We start from the raw sequence: 20,313 nt of genomic DNA on the forward strand, positions 1-20,313 counted from the left end.
CGGCCACGCGAGACGGTCTCGCAGAAGCATGGGTCGGCGCACACGCGGCACGGCACGTCCATACCGCTTGCTGTCCCAAATCCAAGAGGAAGTGCCTTGTCTCTCGGTGCCCGAGTAACCCCGCCTGTCGGCGGCGTTAGCAGCGCAACACTCGCGCCATCTCTCGCACTGCGCCTCAACCACTCCGACCGCAGCGGGCGCCACGCAGGCCACGCGGTGAAGCAGAATTGCAGGAGATGGGGGAAAACAAGATATCAGGAGACGCGCGAGAGTCGCGCATCCCCACAAGTTTGACTGAAACTTTGTCACGGAGCACCAGGTGTAGAGGCTGAAGTTTTGCTGATACAGGTTGCACAAAAGTCTAAGACGAACATCATGGATGAAGCCCTTCACAAGTCCCAGTTGTACTGAGAACAGATGAGAGAATTGTCCTGGAGCATTGTACAGCTGAGGCGATGACTTGACACGTGGAGCAGCCGGAATTCCTGACACTTGCTGATAACTGAATGAAGATCTCTGTATAATAATGCCCAGGGCTTGGATGGAATCTAGGTCCACTAGAGGATTATTGCCCCCTGGTCTGCGACGTGGAATGTATTCCTTGCAGATGTATTGTGGTAGTCAACTACCATGAAGAAGTTTCCTGAATGCGATATGTCTTGCTGCGAATAGTTCTTAAGTGAGAGGCTCAAAACATACAATGGTAAAACTTGGAAGTGCTCCTGGTACATGCTGCTGCTCATCAGGGAAACTGTAGCTCCTGTATCAGTGAGCAACTTAAGCGGAGTGTTTGCTACGAGCACTTCGCTGTAAATTATTGGAGGATGGCAACTCGTTTCCTGTATTGTCGGCATGATAGTGACTGTACTAGCTGACTCAGTGTCAGTAGGTGAACAAATGAGCTGAGCTTTTGCAGGAGATGCTTGGTGTGCTTGGTCTCGTGAACAGCAGACTGATGCTAAATGTCCCACTTTCTTCCATGCGTGGCATGTGACATACTTGGCCGGACAGCCCGGATTTGATGCTATATGTGGAGTTGATCCAAATCTATAGCAAAAGACTGTAGCATCTTGACTTGCCTTCCGAAATCCTTGCCGAGCGCCATGTAGGTCGGCTTCCTGCTGTGTTTTTGGGCACGATCTAAGCCCTTTAGGTCAAGGAAGGAGCTTGGCACGGACTGCCATCTTGAGCACTAGGGAAAGGGACGTGATGGTTGTTGAAGCCATCTATCTGCTGCGAAAAGATGTGCTGCACTGGAGAAACGTGGGATACCTAGAGTTCCCCATGTACTTGTTTGGCACTTTGTCCAATTTCTTCTACATTTTTGAGCATCAACGATGGTCCCTCATAAAGAAGTCTCTCACGGATTCTCGTTGGTGCGACTCCTGGAGAATTTGGGCGCGTAGGGATTGGTCATGCCATGCACTGAATGTGCAGGCCGGAGCCAATCGATGTAAGGCAGGGACGAAGTCTTGGAAAAGCTCTCCAGTTTGCTGCTTTCAGTCCTGAAAATGGTTTCATAGATGAGGCAGAAAGGTTTACCTTGTCGTCATATTGTAATACAGCTTCACTGGAGCAGCTGGATGCGATGCCTACAAAGCAAAGCCTAATGGCCTGGGCCCGGAGCGCCACAGAAGAAAGAGCGACTTCCTCTTACGGGGACCAAACAAAAACTGGCTTTATTCAACCAGAGAAGAGGGGCAACACGGTGTGACACACTGTACCAACAGGTGTGACCAAAACATCATACAATGTTGAGCACAGGGTGGTGCTAGTGATCAAATGCTTCGAAACTGGAACTGAAAATGCAATAACGAGCTTACTATATTTCAGAGAATTTGCGTTGTGAAACTCGCTTTTGCAAAACACACCTGTATTTATAAAACATCCTTTAGCTGGCATTTTCAACTACAATTGATTTGCTCTTGTTCACCCTACAAATAGCTGAATCTGAGAATAAAAAGACACCCAACAGATGGGCTTACCTCTGTGAAAAACTGACACCTTCAAAGCTGCTCTGGCCATATAGTCTGTGGATGCCAGCGTGCGACGGTCAAGTGGACATATTTTGCGGCACTTTTCTAATTCTATAATTCTTTCTACTGCAGAGAAAGATCCCGTGAATATTTCGCTACAGCGTTTTTAGGAGCACATAGTGCTGATTAAAAGAGAAATGCAAGTAAGTGCATCATTTCAAAGCAGCGTCTAGCGTGAAGACTTTCTAAAATGCATAATGCCTGGTGGCGGTGGAGGAAGACTCAGCAGTCACCCCCTCCCCTCCACGAACGGTCCCTTCATATTCTTTTCGAAGAGAAGGGGAAAGGGAAAAGCAGCAGAGAGCAAAGCGTATCGGGCACCTGTCATTTTCTTTGCTGGTCTGGCTTTTCATTTTGCTTTTTTGCTTTTGTCACCGTTTTTCTTTCGGCACTGCAAGACGTGTCCCCCCTCTGCGATTCACACTGTCGCCCTTTGTTCCCCTTTCTCTCCATCTGCTTTATGCTCCACGTGGACGTCTTCCTGTCACGTATCGGCCAAACGCATGTGGTAGCAATTATCTTTTTGCAGAACCACTTTTCCCTTTTTCAAGCAAGACCGGTTGGCCGTTCAGGCGGACTCTCAGTCAATTTCTACTATGTTCCTCGCAGTAAGACCATATTTTTTCAAGTGTTTGCATTTCCTCGATACCCACATAAATAATATAGCAGATTTATTTCAGTCTTCTATGCGGTGGTGCCTGCATACACATAAGAGTATGTTACATTCATCTAGTGCGGCACATTTCTCCCCTGGTGCTTTAATGCGCAGCTTGAGTTGCAAGTGCTGTAACTGCAAGGACTGCAATAAACCGTGTTCAGATATTGTTTTCTATCTCAAGGTGGCATGAACAGAGCAAAAAAGAAGTTGGTTTTGAATGTAAAAACTAATAAAGTCTTCAAGCCGTTCAGATATAAAGTCATAACGTTATCAAATGATAACTTGCTCACATAGAACATTTATATACATTATTCTGGCCAATAGAATGTCGAGGCAGTGCTTAACAGTTGAAACTTTGCAGAGCAATGCATTGGCATTCCAGTTACTTTCTTATCAAAACATCTTTGTATGCATTCACATAAAAATTGGAATGCCAATGCATTTCTCCACAAAGTTTGGGAATTAATATCTCAAAACCGGTGTCATCCTGAGAATTTGTTCCACGTGGATCCGCTTTGTGAACGCCACGGCGAGAATTTGTAAATTGCAATATAGGTCATAAGATAATTAGTTTGCAACTTAATTAGTCAAGTATGCATTTCAATTTTTTGTGCAAGTAATGTCTGCCTCTTTGAGTAGACCAGCTCATAAACTAGAATTGTGCTATTCGCCGCAGTCAGCCTTCAAAAAAAAAAATTTGAATATGTTTGCTGGAACAACTGGTATATATATAATATTGTGCACCAGTTGTTTGAGAACCCACATATATTGTGCACCAGATTTGAGAACGAACTGTTCATGTCGTGCGTGCAGTATCTCGTTAAACAGGCCTGCCTGACCTAAAGGAAGTGACAAAGTACAAAGCGGGCTTCTCACAGCCATAACACTAACTTTTCAGAGCAGTGGTTGTATGCCTCTCAAACTAAAGTCCCAGACTCAATCGACAATAATGTGTGTGGACAGTGCACTCCTTTGCACTGATCGAGCTAATGCTTGAACTAAGCAACAACATAAAAAGTGTGTAGGCATTTACTGTGACTGTGAAAGGGGACGCCAAAGACTTGAAAAATTATAGACCGATCAGCTTACTGTCCGTTGCCTACAAACTATTTACTAAGGTAATACTATTTACTAAGTAACTATTTACTAAGGTTACTAAGGTATTTACTAAGGCTATGCTGCTTGCTCTCACCATAACCAATGGGTCAACTCGAGAGATCGTTCGCAATCTCCTTCGGCTTGGGCCTCCGATAAGTGCAGCTCGGCACAGTTTGACTGCGCTTGAGCACTAGGCACCGCTCTTCAGCTTAGCATCCGTAAACGATTGACACAAGGTATTCACTCGCCGTGTGAGCAAAGGCACCGTATGTGAGCTAAAGTCTGAGACACAAAGGTGCCAGCGGACGAGAGAAAAGCGTGTACGTAACCAGTGCAGTCGTGGAGAAGTGCCCGCCCTCCTGTCGCGGTCAGCTTCCAGCAGCACCACTGTGACATGGGCGTCCCCACCGCAAACCTTTGTGAGTGGAGCGCCACCGCCAACAGCCATCACGAGTGGAAAAGGGAGAGGTGTAGGGATGACAGGTGAATACCCGCATAAAGGTGCTGGGGCATACCCTAATTCCCACAAAATGCAGAAATGCTTTGATCAGACAAATGCTGGACTTTTTTTTCAATTTTTGTAAAAATAATGGCCTGAATAAAAGGTATTTTCTTGCAGCAACTAAATGCCAACTTTTTCATTTAAATGGAACAAATTTCATCAAAATCGGTGGGCTGGATGCCAAGGAAAGCTATTTCATCATCTCCATTTATTTAGGTAGGAACTCCCAAGCTAAAATTTCCTTTAATCATGGTGAAAAACTGAAAAAAAAAAAAAACATTTTTAAGCAAAGCTTTCCTTGCCTTTTTCCTTGACTTTCCCGCTGCTGCTGCTGCTGCTGTGGTTTGGCACATCGCTAACGCCAGTTGCGTCAGGACGTGGTTGAGACGCATACCATTAACGCCGGCCTTGTTGGGACGTGGTTGAAACATGGCTATGTCAAAAAAAAAAGGAAATGTAAAAGGTATGCGCTGTCGGTGTTTTGTTTCATGACATTTGTTTATGAGCTGTCGTTCTCAAAATTCCGAGGAATAACTTTCTAAAGAATGCAAGACAAGGTGTGAGCCACGTGGAGGGCCTGCGTGGTTGTGTTTCCGAATGATTATTCGCCAATTGACGCCCAGCGCCGACACCAGATGCAACGCAGCGCCCTTAATGCTATGGCGTTAATACATGACAGGAGTGTGGCAGAAAGGAAAGACGACCCGCCGACACCGGATTTTCTGCAATACGGGGCGCGTTAATACATGACAGGGGTGTGGCACAAAGGACTGGCATAGGAAAGCAGGTGAGGTTGACTGGACATTATGTACTGCTTCTTGCCATTCTACAACCAGTATTGTCTATGCAGCAGATAAGCCGGCCCAATATTGCCGTCCAAGTTGTCTGGTAGTGCCAATAATGTAATTTGAATGGAAAATAGAATGGCACTGCCAGTCTTGTAGCACTGGCACCACTGGGCCGTTCTAGGGTCGTCATATGTCACCGTAAAAAACAATATTGGCCCTATATGTGCTGTCTGAGAGCTTCCACATTGCTTCTGTGCAAAATCATATGGACTTATGGATTGTCCTTGTCTGTCTTCCTTGTGTCCGTGGTTTTATTTGCGCTAAGCTACCTCTTCACTTATGGATACGTTCAGTAAATAAAAGTTTGTTGGTGTAGGAAGCATTTGCTTACTCTTCCCTTCATACCCTGAGTAATTCGACAGTTGGTTAATTTGAACATTTTTCTCTGCTTCCGTGAAATCCAGTTGAATAAGGTTTTACTTACTTCCTGCCGTGATGCTGTGGAAAACGCCAGCTTCCATATTTTTCTTTTGAAGAAACTTTCATAGTCAACTTCTGTTAATTCGACCTTGACAGGACTCGGGGAAATTGATCAAATTATCCGGAAAGTTGAATGAAACAAGGTGCAGAATAAACATGAAAAGACATTGCTGATTCATTCGAAAATATTTTCCCTGATTCTAACACGTCCTCAAATCAAATGCACACCCACTTTCCATATGCTAAAGCAGAACACAAATGTAGAAATTACATTAAAGCTCCTGAACAAAACAGAAATATAATGTGCAACCGATTTTTTTAGGAAGAAAAATGAGAAAGGGTCCAATTTGTGTTGCACAACTGTGGCTCGTTTCTTAAAGTTATCTTCGTCACAATACAATTTTTTTATGCAGTAAAGCACACAAACACCGAGAAGCTGGTTTGGTATCCTCTCTGATTGCACGACACCGGCAATTTCCTGTTCGCTTTTTATGACTGAACAAAAAAAAGAAAGGCACAGGTTAGAATTGGGTAAATACTAAGGATGTGCGGATACTCGAATATTCGATTTTGAATGTAATAGTGAATGTTTTAATAATTCGAATCTTGAGTAGAATATCTAATATTCGATTTCTCAACTATTTTTTCTTTCGAATAACGGTACCTTCAGTGCATGACCAAGCTGTGGTCGGTGCCTTGATGCACGCACTGTACCCACGGCACATAATTTTTATCGACACTAGGTTCGACCAGGTCATCCATAGATTAATGCTACACGAACAGAGCGAAACAGAACAGAACAAAAGCAGCACATGCGGGAAGCATGCGTGAAGATGGGGCCGATTAGCCACCAGAAGGCACACTGATCGCATTGAATAGGCGAGTTTAGATTTAACGCACGAAAATTTGTGCAGTTTGGAGTTTTCTACCTACGTGCACAGACGAACTTGGCTCACATACTCACGGTAGTTGCCGGCTGGGTGACCGCGGACCCGAGCGCCGCTCCAGTGGCTGCGCAATCTAAGCCATACGTGGGATCTCACGACAGGTCACTGATCACTTGTAGGAACATATTTGCGAGAAGCTTTACGCAACGGTTTGCTGCCTGTTATCACATTGGCCGACAGCGAATTTTTGTCACGGCCACATTATTGGCCACTTTTGCCTAATCGGAGCTGTGTCATCAGGTGTCTGTGACTAAAGTTATGGTTATCGAATTGACACAAATTTATTCACAGTGGTCGCACAATCCTCAAAGCACCGACAAACCACCACACCAACACAAGTGACTGCTCAGCATAACCATTGCAAAATACCATACGGTGGCCTTTCATTCTGAACACTGTGTTCGTAAGTGCAGAACTGTCTCTTTTTGTGGCTTTGGCAACCCGTCACAAGACTAGCTTTAGATTCACATGGCGGGTTCGAAAATATCATGCTTTCTGCAGCCAGCGAAGTAAAGCTTGTTCCACATCTTGGTACGTAGGGGCCCGTACTTGCGACCGCTTCAAAGAATATGCCTTGCTGTAGGCCTCCAGTGCCTTTGACTTGTTCTTCAATGTTGTGGACAACGTCGAGAGGGGGCATGCTGTGCCTTTTAGCCAACTCGGTCTTGGAACAAGTGTTCTTACCTGCTTCTTGGATCAAGCAGAACTTCTGCTGCAGCGTTAAAATCTTATACTTTGGCATCTTCACTCACTGGCACTTCTGCACAGTTCAGGAAAAAAGAAAAAACACCAAGCTAGCTGCAACACCCCTAACCACCGCACACAAAGTAACGGCGCAGACCGGCGTTGCGCGCACATACGTCGCCGCAGGCGCGGAGAGAGAGCAGGTGAACGGCAGTCAGTGGCAGTGGCACAGAACACGCACTGACTCTGCGACCGCTGTGACTGCGAGGAACGTGCGGAGCGGGGGACAAAAGCACGTGACAAAAACCAGTGTGCCCGCCACGTTGCAGTAAAGCACATCTTCTCCTCTGCAGGCACTCATTTCGGCGGTGCGTGGGGCGTACCGTGGACTGATTTTTGTGCTAGCAGTACTACGGGTCGGGCGCTTTCACTATAAACAATTGGGATTGCTATGTGGTGTCGCCTCGTGGCTCCAAATGACCATCGTTTTGTTGGGTTTGTGGTGAAATGGGGATCGGGAATTGCCACATAACACCCCAAATCTTCTAATTAACCAGGCTGGCCTAGGCCGCTAATTCAAATTATCCCGTCAATTCTACATTGGAATATACGGGACCTAGAAAACCTTCAAATTATTCGGGATTTTGAATTAAATGAGTTCAATTAACAAGGTTTTACTGTACTTGTCAAATAATGTGAGTAGCCTCCTGAGCATGTGCTGCACTGCACTTCTTGCACAAAATTTGAAAGCATAAAAGTTTGTGCTAAATTTTCTGAAATTCAATATTTGATTCAATATTCGTCCTTTCTTTCTTTATTCAGTTCAATATTCGATTCAAAATCTACTATTTGGCATCCCTAGTCAATACTGTAATCAGACATAGTGAGCTACAGTTATTGCTCGACAACTTTTATTTGGCACGTCGAAAATAGACATTTTTGATGGGAAATGATGTGTGTTCAATGTATTCACTGTTTCCTAAGCTTCACCAAGACAAACACCAGTGGTAAAGGAGTCGCTATTGGGGTAGCCATAGGGACGTGGTGCATGTGTGCTGACTAGTCCAGTTTGAATTATATCGTGAATGCCAATTGAATACCAAAAGGTTAATTTTTGTGGATACCAAAATAGACAGCCCAAGAAGAGCATCATTCATGAGAACTTTGAAATTGACGTCCTTGCCTGCGTACATGCAATGCCAAATGCAAGCATCAGAGAGATTTCTAAACAATGCGGGAAAAGCGTGGAACAGTGCAAAACATTATAAAAAAGCATGAATTTCATCCATACCATGTCAGTCTTCATAGGACCTAAGTGAGGCAAACTTTGAAAAATGGGCAGACTTTTGTAATTGGGCCCTAATAAAAATTTACCAATATAAGGATGTTGTACAAAGAGGGATTTGGACTGATGGGGCTCGATTTTGCAGGTACGGCAGAGTGAACATTTACAATGCTCACTATTGGTCGCAAGGAAATCCTCACTGGCTGCAGCGACACAACCGCCAAATTCGCTGGGGTTTAAATGCATGGTGTGGCATACTTGGGGACAGAATCATTGCCCCTCACTTCTTCAAAGGGAACCTCGATGGAAAGAATTGTGTGCACGAAATTCTTGCTGGTGTCGTTGATAAATCTGCCTTGAGTCTCCCTCTCAACGAACTGCGGCAAGTTTGGTTCCAGCATGATGGGGCCCCACCACATTTCTCCTCCATTGCCAAGAACTGGTTAAACTGTAACTTTCCACGGCAGTGGATTGGACACGAAGGAAAAATGTTATGGCCGCCGAGATCCCCTGATCTCTCTCCACTGGACTTGTTTTTGTGGGGCTATGGGAAAGATCACGTTTACCCAGTTGAGCCCACCGATGTCAACGACACGAATAGTTACCGCCTGTAGAAGCATCGACCCGGAAATGCTGTGCAGAGCTGTCGACTCAACGCAAGAGCAGTTCACGTGCTCAGGTTCACGTTCACGTTCAGTTCATGTTGAAGTGCTGTGTTGCAGTGGAAGGCAATCATTTTGAACATATTAAAACGTTGGTTTCTTGGCCATTGTTATAAGTCTAAGTTGCGTAAGATTTCATATCACTCGAAACTAATATTGTGTAAGCAGTGGTATATTTGAAGCAAATTTCGAAAATGTTTGTATGTTTTGTTTGTATGTAGGCCATGGATTTACACTGCACTTGTTTCTTTTTTTTCTTTGTTCTTTTTTTTCCCACTGCATCCGAAGTAATGCTGGGATCGGAGCTGTGTGTAACTAAATAAATATGAATGTGACTACGTTGACACAATTTTGTGCTCTGCCATGAGGAACTGGTAGATGCGTTCTAATTTTAAAAAGGTGACATAGAGAATACGGGCCATTAACCCACGTTTCCTAAGAGCTGACATTGCAATACTCTTTATGCATGTGCAAGGCACCCTGCAAACGTTAGTGGTTAATCATATGCTATATGGCAGCTCATGCTGTCGCTTTATGTTGTGAGATGTCATTAATTTCAATCGTTCTGCAAACAAAGCTTCCACTATTATAAAAAGAAGCAGAGCAGTATCACTGCACCTGAGTGCATAAGAAGTCTTAAGCGACACGGCGTCTTGTCACCTACTCTACTAGCAATTGCTCAAAGAAACACGGCTCATCTCACGTCATCTGCATAGTCATTCTTCGGTTTCGCTGGTGAAGAATGGAAACGCTGGCCGAGAACGAAAAGTAATCACGGTCTCCTATCACCCCACATTCTTGTCAGATGGAGCGTTATACGCAACAGCTGCATCACACTAGGGAGGGGCCTCACATGCGTAATTAGACGGCTTGGGCTGAAATTTCAGACGTGCATATCTCTGGACATAGGCACGTTACTAAAATTTTACAAAAGGGAATAGTCACCAAATTGCACCGCCTCTAAGTTTCCAATATAAACATACATGCTAACTGCAGTAAATAAAAAGGTAATTATCGAATTTAATTAAATGGTGACATTACGGCAACAATTATCCTCACCGTTTGCGACCTCCTGGCTGAATAACCTAGGTAGACAAATGGCTTCTGTGTACTCCTCCTCGCATTTCTTTCGAAAACCCGGGAAGTCTTAGAATACCCTGTAGATCCAACAAAGAGTTAAAGAGGTCCTGAAACACTTTTTATTCAAGTCGACAAATGCATTTGAAGTTAAACTATTTCAGAAATACCTTGCAACAAATGTTACTTCAGTGCATTCAGCAGAGGCGCAGTTATTGGCAATCAAAGATCGCCTTTTAACAGCTTTGCAGTGCTCCTGCTCCAATGCCTTTCACTGTGAAGGCTGCGGCAGAGCCCATAATGTTCCGCTTACTGAATGTCACTGTGGTGCGCAGTTCGAATTTGAATTTGGATGTTCACATAGAAGCCACTATATTGGACTTTGGTGCCTATGACGTGCCACATTTACTTGTCTTCAGCGAGCTGCAGTGTCTACGCTGCGTAGCAGATGAGCGGCATTCAACTGTAGTGCATATGCGCAGCATTTGCTTTGTGCACAGCAAGGCCGTATTGTGTGCTCGTGCACCCCAGCGTGGCTGTGCTGCATTGTGCAGACCAGGTTGACTGAGAGATAGTAGCCACATCCAAATTGCGTATTTTGAATGTGGTGAATTGCTCAATATGAAGCAACGTCGGCCAATGCACAGGTGACCAGGAGTGGGCACATGCTGGCAAGCTCTGACCTTAAGTATTGTGGGGTTTGAGGCTAGTTTAGTGTTCAAAACTAATAGAAATTTGCAGGCCCAAACAGCTGGGACACTGATGAGCAGGGTAGCCAAAGTTTTCTTCATACACACGCAGCCATGCCCGAGCGAGAGCAGATAATAGTTGACTTCTTCCGGAAGTATGCAGTTCTTATCGAAACTTGAAAGCAGATTTTTGCTTACTTCAGATTGTTTATTAAAATGCATCAATAAATAAGCACGATAATTCTAGGAAGAAACAGACTGATTCAAATACCCTTCTTGATTGATGTCAGTTATCAGCCAATAGCAGCCGTCTATGGGAATCTTGCATGTGATTACATGTGCAAGCCGCCAGAAGCTTCAAATTTGGGTGAGGAAAAGGCCTTATTTGAAAAGAAAGTGCTTGAGAAATATGTGACCTAGGGCTCTGCTTCTGAGCTCCATGCGTCGCCAACAACTGCAAAATTTGACAGCAGCATATCCTGTCCGCAGACTGCATCGTTTCAATAATTTCGAGGAGACTACTTTAAAGGGACACTAAAGAGAAACATTGAATCATTTTTTTATTGTTAAATCATTCTCAAAAAGCTCTACTTTCATGAATTTCATGGTAGTAGGTTGCTTATTAGAAGAAAAGAAATGGTGGTCGAAGTGACGTTTGTGTCAGAACCCCAGGGCCAATACGTCCGTGTAACGTCACAGATTGCAAAGTATATTTTCACATTTCAGTTAAAAGTTCTTGAAACTTTCCAAGTTTAATCTTTGGCTCTTTTACAATACAATGTAGTCAACTTTACTGGTGAAAATTCGACTAGGCCTGAGCAGATCTATGACGTCATAGGGTAAAGGTACAAGAATTTCAAGATAGTGATGACGTCCGTCTTTGCATCGTTAATGGCTCAGTACCAAGCTTCTTCTTGTGCTGAGTGGCCCTTTTGGTATTGTGGAAGGGTGTTTCACTAGCGCAGCTAAAACGAGTTTTCATTTTAGCGTTCCTTTAAAACAGCCTCCCCCTTAAAAAAAGGACAAAATTAGTTGAGGTGTGCGAATACGGAATAGTAGATTTCAAATAGGATATTGAATTGAATTAAAAAATAAAAGCCAAATATTGAATCAAATATCGAATGTCAGAAATGTTTCACGAAACTTAATGCTTACAAATTTTTGCCAAGAAAATCCGGTGCTGCACTTGCTCGGTAGTCTCCTTGCATTCTATAAAAAGAATGTAGCAAGCTATCTGTAAGTTAGGTACATAGAAATCAAGATATACAGTATGGTGTACTCTTGTTAAAGCGAACTCTACATTAGTATGCCAGCACCTATTACATCTCAGTTCTAGCTTATGACAGCCTATAAAATATCTTTGCATATCGCCCTCCCCAAGCCCTTCCTCATTTATCTGCCGTCCACGCAAATGCATGCAACCGGGTCACGACACCTTTCACATCCGCCACGTAAATCCAAGGCTAGTCTAGTGATAGGTTGCTCGAAGCTGCAAAAAGAGATTAATGTGTGTCTATGCAAATGGCATCGGGAACAAGAGGCTACTGTATGGTGTGTCATAAACATGGCGGCCGTGAACAATTTTTCTGTCCTCCAGTGCACGCGCTTTGTTTGCAGGACAATTTGTCTGCTTTCCATGTGTTCCACAGCTGCTGCGAATAGATCTGGGTTGATTTGTCATTGAACTGCAGCTTTAGTCATTGATGCCTGACGAAGCTGTGCCAGTTAGGCCTAATGGCCTAGATTGTGCGGCCGTAACAAATTCACTGCTGGCCGATGGGATAACGGGCCACAACTTGTAGTAGAATGCTTTCTGCTGATTCGTTTGTATGGATGGCTCATCAGTGATCAGTCCTGAGATAATGCATGTGGGTTAGATTGATGGCTGTCAAAGCAGCGTGAAGCTCATTGCCATGTATGTGTGTGCCTTTTGGCAGCTAATCCGCTAGATCATCACACATGCTTTCACCCGTGACGAAATATGCATTGCTTTTGTTGCTGCTTCCTCTGTACACGTTGCATTATTACTTCAATCGGGCCTGTTGACTCAGCTGAACCTTGTACCAACAGAGACAGACCGGGTACCGCTCTGCAAATTGCAGCATTCGAGTGCTGTGTGTGTGATCCCCATAGTGAGCTGACATCGGAGTGTGCTAGCCGTCTGCTACCACGTCAACCAGGGCAGCCCATCCATGGCACGCTGAGCACTCGTTTAGCATTGAAAATAAAGTGAAGCACTCGCAAGGGTGACATTAAGCATAAGGGGCTTTGCAGTGCACGTGACATGGGGCACTGTGTGGGTCTCTACACCGAATATATTGAATATTCGAAAAATCGAATTGTGGTTATTTGTCTCGCAAATTCAAGGAAAGAAAGGCTGCACCCATCATTGTCACCCATTGGTTGTGTCTTCTCACTCAAGGAAGGACAACCTGGTGCACATTCTATACCCCGCAGTGTAGTGCAACCGATGCGATGACAGCTGCAGCAGTGATGATGAGGTTGACAATGGCCCGTCTTTGACTTCGACCCTGAACTCGCTCCAAACTTTGTTGTAACCGGCAATGGGTTCATTGCACTAGTCAGAATACTTTTCACTGTTGTCACCTGGAAACTGGCATGGCAATTATTTCCTTCTTAATTTTGAATGCTGCAGCGATGTCAGATTCTTTTTTACTGTTTGACTATGTTACTATTTGACTATGTTTGACTTGCCAATTTGAGCCTCACAGTGAACGGCAGATTCTGCCACTTCACGCCAGCCATTGCCTGAAAACAAAAGAAACACACAGGAAAACAACACACCAAAATGATGGAGCGAGCACTGCAAGGCAGAATAATTTTTTCTAGGGAAGTGCCCAGTGCTGGCCATGGCCTGGTACAGTGGGGGGATCAAAGCTCGAAGCAGAACGGTATGTAGGTTGGGGCCGCCGAGGCAGGTGTGTGCCAGGGAGTGTTCGCACGGACAGCTCCCCTGGCACGCGCAGCAGTGCCTCGCAAGGTCGAGATATATATTTCTTGCTATATATTCTTATTGTAACTTTACGGTTTTGTGAAATTGTTCAACATAAGGAACAAGTTGATATGAATGGGTTCAATATAGTTGCGTTTGACTGTACAATGAAGAGCCATACTCTTTGCAGGACTGCATGGGTGGTGACATTGGTGTCCGACTGCATGGTGATGTGACTGAGGGTGGCCATGTGGACAGTGACGAGTGGGCTGATGAAAGCCTGCCATCATCCAGTGTGACCTCTTCTCAGGGCTCGAGCGGTGGTGACTTTGAATTTGCTGACAGTGGACATTCCATCTGCTCTGACATGTGTGAGGAGCCTTCACAGCATGTTGTGTAAAGAAAGCATTCTTGTTGGGCAGGTCTTTATTTAAAGGGACACTAAAGGTTACCAGAAACTCAAGTTAAAGTGGTAGAGCAATGTTCTAGAACGTCTAAGGCGTCAATATAATCGCGAACAGAGCTTTAGTAACCGAGAAATTGAGGTAAATGCATGACACGATTTGAGACCCCCCAGCGACATTCCGGTACTAGCCCGATGACGAAAGGTCTCCTCATAATTTGTGTTACTAATACTCAACTACTCGTATTAAAAATATCATTTCATTCGATTATAAGCCGGAAAAAATGCTACTTGTCTACGTCTATTCGATTCTAGGAAAAAATAACATTTTGACGTTACCCTTCAGTAATATGGGTGTTCGAAGGGTTTCGTTTTCGCTCGGCTCTGCGCCGCGCACGCTTTGGAGTTTCAGTAGTTTCGTTATCGCGTCGTGCTGTGAGGGTTCTGCTCGCGAAACTTTCATTTGGAACAAGCAGCGAGAATGCCACGTCCATGTGATGTCGTGGGAAGCCCTCGTTGCTTTCCCGCTCCGGAGAGCCGGTGTCGAGGCCGCCGTCGTAGTACGCAACGACGCCGGCAGTGCGAGCCCTCAGAAGCAGGTCGCGCTCGTCGGTGCTCAAATCGCTGAAGTTGAGCCCACCATCGCGAGCCAATCTGTCGGTGTCAGGGTCCATTGCGACGAGCGTCGAAGTTAGCGTCATAGAATGAAGTACCAGCTTATGGGCGTCTTGCGCTGGAGTGTGAGGTATAGTAGCGGCGCCTGGTGGCGGTGCGGGAAACGACATCTGGGTCGTGCCAGCTTGGGTCGTATTGAGCCCTGGCTGTGGCGAAGCACGTTTCTAGGCCGAGTTTTGCGTCGATTCGCACATTTTTATGCCCTGTTGCGAGTGCGAAAAGGCTCGTCGCTTCTCATAGACCACGCTGACCACGCTGCGAGCTCGCTGCAGCCTATAGTTTAACGAAAACGGACTCTCCGTGTGCCGTGGGACGTAACGTGGGACGTAATTCGTTTCTCCTTCCGCTAGCCACCATACTCCCGCTTTCGCTCTGCTGTCGGCTCTGTCTTGGCTCTGTTTCTGGCCGCGCGTTCGCGTTTTGCGCAGAAAAGCCGTAGCGCCGTCTGCGGACGCCGTTCTACTCACCGATGGCGCAACGTCACTATGAGACCATGATGTCAGTTCTCCTCGATCGGAGGGCGGGCGATTTGAACTGCGCTAGAGGTACGCGGACGCTTCAGAACGCATTTTCTCTTAAAATAAGTCTCTCCTTGGCACGAAACAAGCGTTTCGAGGTTTCTGGGATGGTATTTCAACAGTCCACGTTGACTTAATAGTAACCTTTAGTGTCCCTTTAAGTGAGCACAAAAGAAAACTTGCCAGACTGATAGTGTAGTTTTGTTGCCATTTGTCCTATGGAATGCAGTGGAACCTCGTTATAAGGGAATGCACCATGTAACAAAGCAGTGGATATAACAAAATGAAAAAAAAAAATCTTAAGTGGGGTTCTTAAAGCCCACATGCCTTCCCAGAGAGGACTCCTTGCCCCTCGCTCTTGCTACTGATATGCTTATACATGTTGTGTTGTAATGCATTAACCAAATGGCTACACACAGTATAATATGTATAAATGAGAACAAAAAAGGGGCTCAAATTACTAGGGTAATCATGGCTCTGTGTTGGCCTTGGGTTGCCTATTCTGCATTTGAGCCCATATTACATATTACCTGTCGTTGGAAACTGCGTTGAGTGAATTTCTTGTAGTATGGAGGTTTGTCTGTCTCTAAAACAAAAATAATTGCACTCGAACCTCATTATAACAAAACTTGATATAATGAAGTGAGTGAAATTCCCCTTGAAATCCATGTATTCTAATGAAGTTCAATTGTTCTGCCAATAGATATAACAAACTAGATTAATCTCCTAAACCAAAAAATATCAGACTGTTGTGTGTCAAGTACATCGCTTTCCGTGGGGTTCGGCACCCATTTGCTGCGGCAGTTAAGAACTCCTGCCTCGAGCTTACGCCATCAAGCAACTCTGGTCTTTCTCACTGCTGCGTGTAGCTGTGCACAAGCAGCAGCTCACTATTGCATTTACTCCATTAAGCAACACTAATCTTTCTCACTGCTGTGCGCAGCTGCGCACAAGCAGCGGCTCACTATTGCACTTACACCATTAAGCAACACTGGTCTTTCTCACTGCTGCACGTATCTGCACACAAGCAGCGTCTCACTATCGCACTTACACCATTAAGCAACACTGGTCTTTCTCACTGCTGCGCGTATCTGCGCACAAGCAGCGCCTCACTGCTGCGCGTAGCTGCGCACAAGCAGCGGCTCACTATTGCACTTATGTCATCGAGCAACACTGGTCTTTCTTGCTGCTGCGTGTAGCTGCGCACAAGTAGCGCCTCACTATCACACTTATGCCATTGAGCAACGCTGGTCTTTCTCACTGCTGTGTGTAGCTGCACACAAGGAGCGACTCCTATCGCGCTTAATCACCAACTTCTCTGCCTTGCGTGTTTGTGGCTACACGAGCCATACCATGTGACGCGGTTATATGTGGCGGTGAGAACGATTAATGCATACACTTAAACTGCACGCCTCCGTGATATCCCTGGTGTAATCTGAGGGGTCATGTCACGCCATGCTGTGTGGCTGTGCGTGGTGGTGCAAAAAATTAGCACATTCACTTGTCTCTTTATCTGCGGCGCGGCACGCAGGTAGCCACAGCTGGGCTTGGTCTAACCTCCAAGATCTCCCCCACACAATCTCGGGTGTTATTCCCAGGCCGTGCCTATGCAAGCCATGCTATGCTGCGTTGCTATGCATCATGGTGGAAAAGATTTGTGCATTCACTGCTCCCTCTCCCTGCAGCATGCCGCGCAGGCTGGCGGCTGGGCGTGGCCTCTGAGATTGCGTTGGAACAGGTGCAGTCTCGGAGTGCATGAGCTGGCTGAGCCAAGCCAGTGTGGTGAAGTTTGCTTCCCTCATCAATCACACAGTGAAGTGCTGCGTTGCATGCCATGTGCTTCTTGGCAGCAACGAGCCATGTGGAAAGTGAAACACCATCACAATGGAACAGATGGCAGCTATCTAAATGCTCTTATGTCAAGTGCTATGAAGCCGTGTTTTGTGCGTGCCAAAGATTCGTTTGTTGTTTTATTCAAATTTAAATGCATGAGTGGCCATGTAGCTGTTCCATGGGCTACAAAGCCATATTCTTATTTCGTGTTTACAAGTGTGCACACTATTGGGCATACATTGCAGTAAATAGCAATAATGGATATAATGAAGTAACTTCAGCTCCTCCTTCAACTTTGTTATAGCAAAGCTATGGTATATAAAAAAAAAAAGGGCCTTTGTAGCCATCTTGTTGGCTATGTCGCGAAGCACTTTGGGCAGTAAGCGTTGGCGACTAGAACGATAGAGCAGCGAGAGGTAGTACAGTTGATCGAGCACCGAAACAAGGTTTCTTTCTCTCGACGTCGTTATCTCTCTCATAGCCACATTCCCACTGCTCCTTATTTAACAGTACAGTTATCTGCCCCGCAGAAAAGGAAGCTGTCCCGGCGACCTGCGGGTACGACAACGCAGACGGATCGTAGTACGGCTTGAGACGCTGGACATGCACAAATTCGCGTCCTAGACGACGATGATCAAAAGGTAGCTCGAGCGGTACCACAACATAGTTGACAGGGAACGTTTGGTTCACCACGCAGTATGGGCCCTGGTACTTCCATGCGAGTTTCGGTGACAGTCCAAGGGTAGGGGTTGGAACCCAAAGCCACACTAGCGAGCCAGGAGCATAGGATACAGGAGCATGGGAAGTTTCTCGATGGTGCTTGTGGCATTGCTTTCTCTGACATAAATAAACGAGATAGCTTGCGACACTCTTCTGCATGTGCAGCAGCTTCAGATAAGGTAGTGATTTTCGTGGTGTCAGGGCAGCACTGAAGGATAGTATCCATTGTGGAAAAATGTCTGCGTCCGTACAGGAGAAAGAAGGGCAAAAATCCCATGGTAGTCTGCATGGCGGTATTGTAAGCATAGGTCAGAAATGGTAGAACATGGTCCCATTTGCTTTGGTTGAATGCAATGTTCATGGCCAGCATGTCACCAAGAGTGCAATTAAAGCGCTCGATCATGGCATTAGTCTGCGGATGATATGCAGTAGTGGTGCGATGAAGGATGAGGCATTCTTTGAGGAGAGCCTCAATGACATCGGAGAGGAAGACACGGCCTCTGTCACTGAGTAATTCCCTGGGAGCTCCGTGGCGAAGGATAATTTGGTGCCGGAAAAACCAGGCGACGTCACGTGCAGAAGCGATGGACAAAGGGGAAGTTTCTGCATAATGCGCAATATGGTCGATGGCCATGATTACCCAGCGATTGCTGTCTGATGTGGTTGACAGAAGTCCATAAATGTTGATGCCTACTCGATCAAAAGCATGTGCTGGGCAAGGCAAAGGCCGCAACGGGGCAGTTGGATGACGAGGGGTATCTTTGCGGGGTTGGCAAACGAGACAGGAGCGGACATAATGATGAATGAATCGATACATCCCTTGCCAGTAGTAATGAAAGGATAGACGTGCATATGTCTTCAGTACACCAGCATGCATGCACTGGGGTCGTCGTGGAATGCTGCACAAATATCCGAATGCAGATGCCGTGGGATGACAAGCAACCATTTGCGGCTGTCTGGGAGGTAGTTGCGACGGTACAAGAGCCCGTCGTGAATGGAGAAGTGATGCGCTTGGCGACGTAATGCGCAATTGGTAGTGGGTGTTGATGGGGTGGTCAAAAAACTTGGTATGGACACAATCCACAGGTCTTTCTTCTGCTCCAGAAGAATGTCCGTGACAGCAAGGGAAGACTCAAACAATGAAGCCTTTGGGGAGCTAATCTCGTCTGCTAGTGGCGAATGAGACAAGGCATCCGCATCCGAGTGTTTTCGGCCAGAACAGTACAGCACTCGAATGTCGTACTCCTGCACTCGAAGAACCCATCGAGCAAGACGACTGGATGGTTCTTTTAAGGGGGGATGTGGCTTTGAAAATCCACTTCCTTATTTCTTCGTGGATTTTGATAAAAATTGGCACAAATGTTTAGAATGTCTCCCTGTCTTCCATAAATGTTTCAAAGCGATATCTTCAGAACATTTTATTCAATTTTATTTAGCAGATTGTTTCTCCTTCTTACTTTCTGGAGAGCCTGGGGAACTTAAAAAAATGCAATACAAGGCTTGTTAAGTATTGACTGCATAGCTAAATGTGTGCTAAAGGTTGTGACATTCCTGCATTATTTTTTTTTTTTGCTACACAAATTTTTTGGAGTGCCATATTTTATGTTACCTTCACATCAAGCACACTTTCAGAGTAGACGAATAGCCATATTGTAAACTTACAAAGGATCAAGATAAGAAAGCGAGAATGTCATGAACTACACTGCAGCCCAAGGAGCGTGACAAAAAAAAAAAACGGAGTCAAAATATGTTAAACGGTAACAAAAAAAATCAGCTCCAGAAGCTGAGCAGAAAGGCAGAAAGACAGTTTTGAGAAAATGGCTCTCAAAGTTTACCTTCTCTTCAGTTCTCTAAAAGGCACCAAATTTGTAGTCTTTGGAGTGTTTTGTGATGTGGGGCTTCTTGTACATATGACCTCTGGTCTGGTGTGCTCTCCCCGCCGCCCCTTTTCTTTTTATAGAGCATTCTTTGCTGCTGCTGCTCCACAAAGAGCATGGTGCCTAGGTTTCAAACCAAGTGACACGCAGAACTCTGTGGGGGCATGAATATAGTTCCAGTGTACATTCAGGCAGCCTATACCCGCAGGCTGCCCGATTGATAGCAATCTCCAGTACAATCAGTGAGGCTTTTTTTGTGTGTGGTAGAATTGATCATGTTACTGAATGAAGGCTCTGAGTGTGAGCAGCCTCCCAAGTCATCTTTACTTGACAATGGCTGTCAAACATACGATCAGAGAGGCAGTGATAGATATGCAGCTGCTAGGTGCTTTCCAGAAGTTTACTTTTGTATGATGCCTCGATCACTT

The 20,313-nt window shown here is 45.4% G+C and overlaps 1 protein-coding gene across 1 annotated transcript in view; it reads left to right on the top strand.

Moving 5' to 3' along the window:
• Positions 1-20,313, top strand: part of LOC142584535 (uncharacterized) — a 714,262-nt gene that overhangs the window by 395,552 nt on the left and 298,397 nt on the right. The window contains exon 18 of the mRNA XM_075694643.1: positions 14,050-14,230. Within this exon, the coding sequence (XP_075550758.1) occupies positions 14,050-14,230 (181 nt within the window). The remainder of the gene's footprint in view (positions 1-14,049; positions 14,231-20,313) is intronic.

This window comes from Dermacentor variabilis, chromosome 6 (assembly GCF_050947875.1).
Source record: "Dermacentor variabilis isolate Ectoservices chromosome 6, ASM5094787v1, whole genome shotgun sequence".
NCBI classification, from domain to species: domain Eukaryota; kingdom Metazoa; phylum Arthropoda; class Arachnida; order Ixodida; family Ixodidae; genus Dermacentor; species Dermacentor variabilis.